The sequence below is a fragment of the Piliocolobus tephrosceles genome, chromosome 7 (genome assembly GCF_002776525.5).
Source record: "Piliocolobus tephrosceles isolate RC106 chromosome 7, ASM277652v3, whole genome shotgun sequence".
NCBI lineage: Eukaryota > Metazoa > Chordata > Mammalia > Primates > Cercopithecidae > Piliocolobus > Piliocolobus tephrosceles.
In genome coordinates, this window is record NC_045440.1 from 30,896,503 (window position 1) to 30,908,332 (window position 11,830).

The following is an 11,830-nucleotide window of genomic DNA, read 5'->3' on the forward strand; positions in this document are numbered from 1 at the left end:
TCTCTCTCTCTCTCTCTCTCTCTCTCTCTCTCTCTCTCTCTCTCTCTATATATATATATATATATATATATATATATATATATATACACACACATACACACACACACACGTAAATTAATATAAGTTCAGAGTTCATAGTTAATAATTGCCTGAGATTCAATGCCACATTGCCTATTGATACTTTCTAGAAGAAAGGGCAACCTACACTTAACAGTCTCATTTTTCCTTGAGTTGAAATTCACACAGCAAAATCAACCACTTGAGAGTCACAACTCAGTTGCATTTATTGCAGTGTTATGCAACCACCCCTTCCATCTAGTTCCAAAACTTCTCCAGTGGAATTTTAAAAGAAGGGCAACTTGTAAAATGACCAATAAACTATGTTTGTAGAAAACTAATAATTTTACTTACGGGGAGTGAGAAATTAATAGATTCTCCCAAAGTAAAGCAAACTCACTATAACTATCGTATGCAATTAAAATATCTTTCCATATGAAATTCTCACATCTTCATCTTTGAGATCATTTACTGTATCTTCAGTTACAAAGGATCTAAACTCATAAAGAACAAAATGTACCAGAGTAAATTGCTCATCGTGTTACAGAATGAGAACACAGAGCACAGTCAATATCAAGCACTTGATACAGCATCTCACAAAGTAATGCTTAAAATTAAGTCAAATTGTCTGCTCTGAGAACATTTTCACTGGGTAAGAATAATCAGTCTTGACTCACCTTTAAAGTGGGCAGAAAAGACATGCCCAGTAAGGTAAAATAAGTTCCATTCATCTCACCCATTTTGCATCATAAATAATGTAGAAGAACATCAAACAGCATATGGATTTGGTTTGCTCTCAGAGAAATTTTCTGTTTAGCTGGGGAGAGAGGAATGACAAGAAAAAATAGTTAAATATTAGCATATTCCAAACTTTCCCTCCACTGATAGGATCTGTGGTAGTTGAGTTTTGCTAGACCGGGCTAAATTAATTCAAGGCATATTTTGGAACAATCAGAGAAAATTTGATAAGGAAGTGTCTGAATAGGCCATTAAAAGACTTGAAAATATGGAGGGGAGTATAGAGGGTATGAATAAAGACTGCTGATCTATTAGAGACCCCATAATCTGTGTAATGCAATCCCAATTAAAAGTAAAACCACACCAAATGTATGTATTGAATGGATAGCCCAGCTCGATGAGACAATCAAATACTGATAATCTTTGCCGTCAAAGAAATTGCATTCTTCAGCCCTGTATACATGATGTAATTAAATGATGACACATGACTGTGAATGTGCCCCAATAAATGTTTCAGTTAAGAAATACTGGGTCTATGATTTGGAAAAATCGGAAGGGCTCTGTCAAGGAGCTGAGACCTAGCTGAGGGCATGTTTTTTGGATAGGTGGAGGAAGCTGACAGATCCATTGGTGTACTTTATCCTCCAAAGAAGCTGCAGGGTTTTAAAGTTAACTTTAGGGCCTGGCGCTTTCTTGTGAAAATTATGATTTCATAATTCCTCAGCAAATAAATAAATAATTGCCATTTGTATGTAGGGATCTCCCCAAATGAAACAACTGCAGCCGTCATTTTTATTTTATGTTAGATACCATGAAGTAAATTCTACGCTTTTGCCAGCCGTAAAATTTAGGAGCAAGGATAAACTTTTTCAGTGATAGTATTTTTAGATTTCAGAGATAATATTTTAGGGTTATATCGCCAAGATACAGGAAAAAAGTCAAAGAGAAAATAAGTGAGTAATAAGGTCAAAAGCAAAATGACATTTATCATTCTCTTTCATCTGTTGGAGCTACCGTACATTCTTCTGATGATAAAGTAAATAAAAGTAAAGCAGAATGACTAGCTTGAATTCATAGACTAACTTGAATTGAAGTAGCAGAGAAATTCTAGTATTTTTTTATTTGATGATATTACAGGATTTTTTTTCTTGAAGCCAACTTAGAAGGAAGCTGAAATATTATGAAAGTGGATCAGAAATACAAGTATATTTTACTTTATTCTGCCAAATCCCATTCTATATTACCGTCTCTCTTCTTGATCCAGGTTGGTGTACTAGCATTTACTTTCTTATCCTCTGTAGCAGATTAATTGTGGCTGCAAATTCTTTGCCACTTTCTCCCTCAAAATGTATTTCCTCTGTCCTTGAGTCTGGGCTGGCACGGTGACTTCTTAACCAATAGGATGCAGGGGAAATAGTTTGTTCTGCTTTCAGGCACAGTCTTTTAAGAGTACTGGCAGCTTGTGTTTTCCTCCTCTTGGGGTGCTTTCTCTCACAACCTGGCCACTATACTGTGGGAAGCTCAAGCCACAAGGAGAGGCCACAGGTTGCTGCACCATTTCACAGTGCCAGCTGGCATCTAGCAGCAGCTGCCAGTCATCATGTGTGGGAGCCATTTTGAATGTTTTCACCTAGTTGCACCTTGCCTGCAGCACCAGCTGACGTCAAATGGAGCAGAGAAACCACTCAGCTGAACCCAGTAAACCTGCAGAATAAAATGGCGGTTGCTGTAAGCTATTTCCGGGCGGTTTGTTTCACAGCAATACATACCTGAAATCGCTTCCCAAAGGAAGTTCTGGAATGAGACCATGGAAGAGCTCATTTGATTTAAATGATAAATAGATAGTATTTAAACAGCTCGTGCTTAATTCTTATAATTTCTAAAAATTATTAGGCAAAATTTTAGAAGTCTTACTTTGAAAACTAGATCCTTTTAAGTTTTGTTTACAAATTATATTAAGGTAATAATTCCTATTTCATTGCTATCTATTCTGGTTTTCATAGTCTCTTCTTGAAGAGATATGTAATCAATAATATAATCAAATACACCCTTTTGAGAAAAAAACAAAATCAGTATTTTTTAGCAGAAATAGAATGAATCAGAACGTATTCAAATCTTGGCCACATAGCTATATGTCCATGGCAAAATTACCTAAACTGCCTGGGCCGATGAAATATTTTTTTAAAAATTTTAAGATAAGTATGGACTGTATGGGATTAGTGAAGATCAGAAATAATGTGTATTATGAACCTAGCAGAGTGCTTGTCACCTGGGTGGAACTCAATAAAGGTAGCTTTTGTTATTGTGAGGGAGATGGTGATAAAAGGTTTAAAAAGGTAGTAAAAAATTGTCTAGTTTATTTTTCTAAGAGGACATGGAAATGGGGTATTCCTGGGCTTTACTGGGGTGGAGCTTAAAGGGTTAAAATGATATATCCTTGCAGTTTTTCCTAAAAACATACATGTTTTATCCAACGGAAATTCTGACCTCTAACCCCATTCACACTTTCCTTTCTCACTCTTTTATTGCTATAGAGGATTTGATGAAGGGAGAAAGACAACTTCTGGGTCCTAGTCCCAAGGATAGAACTAATGGAGAATTCCTTTTATTCTTCACCTCCCATCCTTCTCCATTTCCCCATTTACATTCATTTTCCAATTCGGTGGAAAAAAACAATTTTATAGGAAGCTGGCTGTCTGCAGACTAATCTTAGCACCAAGGTGCCACAGGGTTCCTGGAATGCCTTTCTGGGGGCAAAACAGACACATCCCAAAGCTGGTTTATGTAGTCCAAGGGAAAGAGTACTTGTGGCAGTCCATAGGATTCTGTCTCTGATGTGTTGTCCTAGTCTTTGTATAAAATGTTGGTTTTCTCTATAAGTGTTGGGTATTTTCAGTGTAACAGTTAGAGCAATGCCCAGTAACTTTTGTTTTTTTTTCCTTGCTGAATATGTTTGTTCTTAATGGTTGAGGTAAGGTGAATAATTGCTATTGGTGTAAGTTAAAGACCACTTTTCTAAACTATGGGTTATCATGCTTGGTATTTTCTCCTATCTGCCTGACTTGGGACCACCTGAACCCCATTTTGGTCTTTGGAATTTAGCTGACCTTGGCCTTGGATGAAATGCTAGTGTATTGAGTATAATATTTTTGGTTTAGGTCAAAATTGAGGAATTCAGTGCCATATATTTCAACTGGGTGCTTTTTGAAGAAATTATAAATTACTGTAGTTTAGCATAAACACCTGCTGATATTGTTGCTGAATATTTACATGAATATTGATCATTGAGATCTTACTATCTTTCAATGTGAATGCTTTAAGTGCTTCAGTAGACATTTTCTACACTGTGAAATTGTATGTCCGTTGCTAGAATCTTTGTAAGAGAGCTCTCACTGCTTTAAAGTCAAATAAACCTAGAAAATAAGCATAAGAATTATTTTTAAACACCATTTACTGGTATATAAATGCAGATTATAGAGAGATGAACTTAAGTATAACTCATGTTGCTCATAAAGTTGTCATAGTCATGGTTACAATTATGCAAATTGGCACAGGCTTTTGTTGTCATTATAGTACTGCAAACACAGTTTAAGATGTTAAGACCCTTTAAATCATTTATAATTATGGACTAATTTCATCTTGAAGGAAGAAGTGATAATATTCTTATCTCCTGTCATTTAAAGCTGAAATGTACCTCAAAGCAGTGGAGATGGTGCCCTACAAAATACAATGTGCTTAAAGCAGATTTTCTCAGGACTTGAGTTCTAAATTTCACTGCTTCAGGGACTCATATAATGGCTACATAGTATAGATTTAGAGAGAGTTTTAAAGACTCCTGTTGACATAGGTGAACAGAATGGTTCCTTGGAAACCATTTAGATGTCCAGTCACAGTAAGTGTGGATTACAGGTTCAGATGCGTATTGTGTGAAGTGACATGGAGCAGAGTGCTTGGAGAAACCTGTGGTCTCTATTATGAACAGTGCTTTCTTCTAGTGTTTTAATGACTGTTGTTTTAAAAGAAAAAAAAAATCAGCATTGAAACTATCTGGAAGGTAAAGCTCCTGAAACCTAACCCAAAAGGCATGCTCTCATCGAAAACTCTTCTTAGTACTTGCAGTGCGGTGATAGCTGAGGACATGTGGTATGTATTACAGTGCCAGGGAATTCAAACCTCTGCAGTGTGGAGTCACCATGAAAGGCTAATCTAAAAATGAAGTGGTAGCTTTGCTCGCATCATAACTCTGTTACTTACTGGTGCTTCCTATTAGCTTGACATTAGTCTAGTCTTCTTTGGGTGAGATAGAAGAAATGGAAATTCAAAGGGGACCACAGCAGTGGATATATGGGCTGCCAACCCCTCCCCTAGCACTCCCTCCAGCCTGTACTCCGCATTTCTCTCTGGGCATGACAAAGTCTTACAGAGTCATTGCAAAAGGGCTAAAGGCAGAGCTGTCCATGGTTAGGAAAAAAACGTTCAAACTGTTGGTTGAAAATCAGGTAATAACAGTCCTCTTAGTGAACAAAACTTATTAGAGGGCCAGGGAAGGAATGCTATCTCTCAGCAGCAGGCAGGAAGAAATTGCTGTTGAAAAGCTTACCTCTCTAGGGAGGAATCAGATAGCAGACTTCGCCAAGCCTCAGGTCCAACCCATAAGGTCCCACCTACACCGCCCCCCCCCCCCCCATCCCAGCTTTGTTAGATTGCTAGCATCGATCGCTGGCTTTTTCTGACCCAACAGTGGGTGAAGGAAAGAGACTGAAAGCCGGCAAGGTGGGGGTAGAAGAAGACTGGGACAGCTTTTGTAGAGAAAGAAAGAAAAAGGAGGAAAACGGGTGGGGGCCATGGGGACTAGGCTTAACTGATGCCTGCCTGCCTCTTTTTGATTTGATGGCCTTTATTCCTTCTAATTGGATAAAATAGGAAGTCACTGGCAGTCCTGTGTAGCTGGGGATACTGATTTTACTCAGACCAGCCTGCAGCTCTAGAGTGTGGATAGAGAGTGGGGAGTGGGGGTTGGGAGAGGGGGAGGAAAGAGAGAGAGGAGAGAGATAGGACAGGCTTGGATGAAGAAGGGAAAGAAAGAGACTGAAGCAGAGAAGAGCCGCAGAGGAAGAAAGTGAATGAGCACTCAAGAAGGACAAAGAGGAGTAGTCGGGGGTGGGGTGGAGGCAGGGCGGGGAAGGGAGTGACCGCCCCTCCTGGCTGCGCTCTTGCCTCCGGAGCCCTCTGATCCTGTTTGCAGTGATGCTCCGAGGGCAGGCACCTGCTGCTCTGTAATGATTCAGCCCCTTTCAGCCGTCTTCGCGTTAACACAACAGGATGCTGTTGCTATTGTCACTACTGCCTCTCCTGCCGCCGCCGCTGCTGCCGCCGCCGCCACCGCCGCTGGTCCTCCTTCTGCTTTTACTTCTCCTGCATGACAGTTGTTTTCTTCATCTGAGCAGACACCAGCTTCAGATGCTCGAGGTGAGAAACATGCCTTTCAGTTTGGGCTACTGGTTTACTTAATTAACCAGCCGGCAGCTCCGTCGATCTATTTTGGTCCCTGTCCTCTTGACGAGCCCGGGATGGTTTGGAGTAGCGTTTAAAAGAACTAGAAAAGTGGCCCAGAAACAGCAGCTTAAAGAATTATAACGATATACTCTGATTTTGTAGTTGCTAGGAGCTTTTCTTCCCCCCTTGCATCTTCCTGAACTCTTCTTGATTTTGATAATGGCCTTGGACTTGGACGATTTATCGATTTCCCCCTGTAAGATGCTGTATCATTTGGTTGGGGGGGCCTCTGCGTGGTAATGGACCGTGAGAGCGGCCAGGCCTTCTTCTGGAGGTGAGCCGATGGAGATTTATTCCCCAGACATGTCTGAGGTCGCCGCCGAGAGGTCCTCTAGCCCCTCCACTCAGCTGAGTGCAGACCCATCTCTTGATGGGCTTCCGGCAGCAGAAGACATGCCAGAGCCCCAGACTGAAGATGGGAGAACCCCTGGACTCGTGGGCCTGGCCGTGCCCTGCTGTGTGTGCCTAGAAGCTGAGCGCCTGAGAGGTTGCCTCAACTCAGAGAAAATCTGCATTGTCCCCATCCTGGCTTGCCTGGTCAGCCTCTGCCTCTGCATTGCCGGCCTCAAGTGGGTATTTGTGGACAAGATCTTTGAGTATGACTCTCCTACTCACCTTGACCCTGGGGGGTTAGGCCAGGACCCTATTATTTCTCTGGACCCAACTGCTGCCTCAGCTGTGTGGGTGTCGTCTGAGGCATATACTTCACCTGTCTCTAGGGCTCAGTCTGAAAGCAAGGTTCAAGTTACAGTGCAAGGTGACAAGGCTGTTGTCTCCTTTGAACCATCAGCGGCACCGACACCGAAGAATCGTATTTTTGCCTTTTCTTTCTTGCCGTCCACTGCACCATCCTTCCCTTCACCCACCCGGAACCCTGAGGTGAGAACGCCCAAGTCAGCAACTCAGCCACAAACAACAGAAACTAATCTCCAAACTGCTCCTAAACTTTGTAAGTAGAGAGAGAGAGAGAGAGAGATATGATGATGATGATGATGATGATGATGATGATGATGATGAAGAAGAATAAAGGAAAGGGGTGGGTTTGAGGTCCCCAAAGGATGTTTCCCTTTCTTCTTGCATTTTAGTTGCCTGGTTTTGTTTAAGCAAAGCATGTGTTTGAGACACTTGGGCTGGCATTGAAGGGCTGAGTAAAATGATCTTGCAAACTCCGGGTCTGAACTAGTGTTGTAACAGCAGCTCTCTCTAGCCACATTGTTCAGTCTGGTACCGGGAATGCAAAACTTCAGCATCTGCAAGTCATGCTTGAATTTAAGTTAAATTCAATTGATTTCTAACACATTTTAAAATTGAAACATCAGGCCATCTTTTCATGTTTTGTAGAAATGTGACTTTCATATACCAGTATTATTTTGTGTCTTTCTCTTCCCCATCATAGATTTCCTGTCACCTTTCTGTTACCCTCTACCTCTCAGCGACCCCAAGCTGCTTGTTGTCTTTCTCTCCCTTCTTCCTGTTCTCTAACCACCTCTCCCTACTTTTGTATCTTAATTGGTTCTTTCTGAGATTGCAGCAAGTCTTAAGACATTTACGGTGCTCGCCTCTCACTAGCTTGAGATGACTACTGTCCTGCCCAGACTGTACTTTCAGTTAGTGAGCACTTAGTAACAGCAGCTTTATTTTGTCAGGACACAGTAGGATTCTGCATGAAGGATTTGCCCAAATTAGTTTTGTCTTCTATAATCAAATGTTTAAATAGCTTCCTTGGCAGTCATTAAAAAGTACAAGATCCATTAGTGAGGTACATCTTTTTTTTTTTTTTTTTTTTTTCTTTTTAAGGCATGTGTCATCTCAGTCCGGCAGATTGCAGCAGCCCAGTTTAATAACCTGTGATGTGAAGAGAGCCCACGCTCTTAAAAACAATACATTCCTGTTTGTATTTGCATTGGGTAACTGCAATAGCTTTAGAGTGGAAAGTTGACAGGAATGAAAGCATGACTATTCTAAACATCAATATAGAAGGGAGGAGTTTTCTACAGCCTTTTAAAAATGTTTCTAGTTTATTTTTGTTGTCTCGATCTCCTATCACTTTTTACCATGAGGAATATTTACTTAGTAGGAAAGTACAAGATCAGAAAATTTGGTTCTTAATAACTTACATGAAAGCCCTTAGGGTTAAAAGAGAGTTGACAATTTCTCTGACGAAATGCCTCTTTTGTTTTTCCTCTGGACGGTAATGAAGAATAAAGAGTACCTTTTCCAGACATCACGTTCAGTGTGAAGTAGTGCAGCATGCTATAGAAACACAGAAAAACTTGATTTGTGCTTGTAACTCCTGATCATTTCACACACACCAGATTCAATGGCAAAGATTTAAAGGGGAAAAAAAAAGTCTTGTTTTCTAGGTGCAATTAGGGAAAACCTCCTTCATGCAGACACTGCTTTGTATCTTTATCAAATCCCTGAAGCATCATTAAAGGTCTGACAGACATCACCGCCTTTGCGGCCTCTTCCCACCTGGCAAAGTGACCGGGAAATAATACCCAGATGAAATGACATGCTATAAAAAGCAAGTACAGATCCTGCAAAGAGAAGCAAAATTCACCAGGAGAACAAGGTTACTTGGTCATTTTAAACTTAAGTCTTTAATTGAAATCTGCTTGAACAGGTTTCATTGTCCAGAGAAAGAAAAAAATGCCCTTTGAAAAACACTTCAACTAAATTCTATAATTTTGTCATCTGAGAAAATCAGGAAAACAAAGAAACATCTAGCACATTTTCCTGATCTAAGACCATGTCAGAAAGTATGTTGTAAAGTTTTGATAAATTATTTTGTGAAGTAAATTTTTCTACTAAGTGTTTTAGTAGATTACATATTCCTTATCAGTTTTTTTTTTTCTTTTTCCAAGTCAGGGCATTGATATTGTGGCATCTGCAATAAATGGGAAAGATTTACTGCTGCCTAAAAGCATCATTGTGGCCAGTTTGACCAGATGCACAGCTGCAACGTTTTGAAGTGCATGGGAGATAAGCCTAGAGAAGCAGTCTGGGAAGTAGTTTTCTCCTGAAAAGTTAGGGGTGGACAGTTAGTTGGCTAACACTTTAAAACCTGTAGGGAGACTCTGTTAATTTTTTGGACTAGTCCCTTAAAAAAAAAAAAATCAAGTCTTGTATTCTAAAAATTGTGAGCCTACTTTTTGTGGGGCGGGGGGGGCGGGGGGGGGTTTATTGGGGGGGGAGTAGTGTTTGAAAGGGATTGGTCCAGGCAGCTTTGTTTCTAGAGACTTGTAAGTGGTTGTTTTTGTTGTTGTTTAAAAAGGTTGTAACCATTAATTAATGGAAAGGGAAAAAAAAAAAAGCTTACAAAGGGACTGTATTTTTCAACTAAGAAAGTATTGTTTAGTCGCAGAAAGAACTGGGACGTTCCTTTTACCGTGCATGTTTTTGACATAAACTAAGCTGTCATGGCTTATATTTGAAAATGACATTATCATATGTGAAACATGCTCTTCAGTGGTTTTAGGACTTTATTCTCCCTTTTCCATTTTTTTTTTTTTTTCCTGTCTCAGCATATTCAGCACATTATGCACAGAGCTGTAGCCTTCAAGGTCATAGACTGTTGAGGGCTAATTGATTCTTCTTTATCCTGGAGCCTGAGAGAGTAGAAGAGAGACAATCCCAGTAATTGTGTCTACAGCGTTGCTCCCCAAACCAATCTACCTACTAGTATTAAAGTTTTATTTTATAAATACTAGAATTACTCCCTCACTGACTCTTGTCAAATTACAACATTCTTTGTCTTTGTTATAATATAAGGCAAAATATGACATTTTAAATTGCCTTAAGATATAGTGGCTATGTTGGATTTTCTAAAATGGGTATTTCCTTCATAAAGTAATATTTCATATTTTCATGATATTAATCTATGCATTCAAGTAGGTCTTAAGTCCAATGCAGAATTGGAATGAAAGTATATAATTATATATTCTTTATTCTAAAGTATTTCTAAGTATGGTTAATGGTTTCCCACTACCACAATGATTATATTGTCATGATACTAATTAAGTTTTTACTTCTCAGTGGGTCATGTAATAGTTGCACTATTCATTTGTTTTCTTTGCCTGGGCTTTAAAATTTTTCCTATCCTGACTGTTGGGAGATTGCAAACTTAGATTATTATAAAAAGAGCTGATTAATTAAATTGTAGCCAGGAAACAGTGGTACCATCTTGAAAGAAAATGTTTTCTGGATGTGAGATCCTCCCTGCTTGACAACAGATTCTTGGATGCGAGAATGTGTTGGTATTTTCATCTTGGGCCAACTTTGTTTTGCTTTGTCCTAAGTCTTGTCATGGGATTGTATGACAAACCATTGTTACTGCATGACAATAAGAATCAGTAACCATCTGCAAAAGATCAACATGATGAATTGGATATACCATAGGATTTCTTTCCTTCTATTTAAAAGTGCCATTCATTTAAATTCTAATGCATCCTTCTTCTAGTTCTTGGCAACTACATTTGTAGGTATTTCAGAACAGTGATTTCAAATAACTTCTCCCCACTTTAATCGTAGCCGATTACAGCCTAAAATATTAAAAACTGGAAGAGACTGAAAGATCTTCTATTGGAACTGAATAATTTGATAAATTTACCGATGAAGAAACCTAGGCTCAGAAATGCCTAGTGAAATTCTTTTATTAAAATATACTAAACTCTGAAAACTGTGGCAAAATCCAAAGTATTAGATTGTCTCTGTCTCTGAGAATTTAAACACACACACACACACATACACTCTCTCTCTCTCTCTCTCTGTCTCTCTACTGTTTTCTTCTCTCATCGTATCCTTATTGTAGAGAGTTGGAGCTAGAAACTAACGTAGCATCAGACTGAGAATTAGGGAAGTACTTAAAGTGGGAACACTGTTTAGGTGTGTGTTTAGTGCATATCACTAAAATTAAATTTTCTTCTCGCCTTCCTGTTTTGCTCTTATTGAATTTTCAGTCATGGTAGTCTTTTCCCTTTTTATTTGATCATCAATACAGTGTTCAGCTTGCTTCTGAAAACAGCATGGGTTGCCTAGGGCCAGTTCTTCCCTCATATATAGGAGATTGCTCTATGGCTCACTTCTTTTCTTCATAGCCCATTTTGTTTTCTCCTCTCTATTCCTTTGTGATACCCAACTCAGTCGTCTTCTCCCCTTTCCTTCCTACCTTCCCAATTACATATTGACTCATTTTTAGTTTTGTAATTATGCCATTTTGGCTTTATGGGTCAATATTTCATTGCATCATATCAAAATAATTTCAACTGTCTTTATTTAAACTTTAACCTTATTTATTGCATTTAATGCTGAATGATACTTTCATATATTATAAACATACAAAAAAAATCTCTAGCGAGTGACCAATATACCAGTTTCTTAACAGCATAATTAAATCAAATTTTAACCTTCTTCTTGATCTTTTGGTCTTTTTTTCTTTTTCTTTTCTTTTTTTTTTTTTTTTTTTTTTTTTTTTTTT

At 39.0% G+C, this 11,830-nt stretch overlaps 1 protein-coding gene across 20 annotated transcripts in view; it reads left to right on the top strand.

Moving 5' to 3' along the window:
- NRG1 (neuregulin 1) overlaps nucleotides 1-11,830 on the top strand; it is a 1,136,418-nt gene that overhangs the window by 1,006,000 nt on the left and 118,588 nt on the right. For 2 of the 20 annotated variants that reach the window (XM_031935853.1, XM_023214591.3), the window contains exon 1: nucleotides 6,006-7,300. The exons of 16 other annotated variants lie outside the window; for them this stretch is intronic. In XM_031935853.1, coding sequence (XP_031791713.1) covers nucleotides 6,634-7,300 — 667 coding nt within the window. In that variant the 5' untranslated portion in view covers nucleotides 6,006-6,633. Of the gene's footprint in view, nucleotides 1-6,005; nucleotides 7,301-11,830 lie in introns of those variants that run through there. 2 more of the 20 variants (XM_023214592.2, XM_031935848.1) reach the window with 1 other exon arrangement.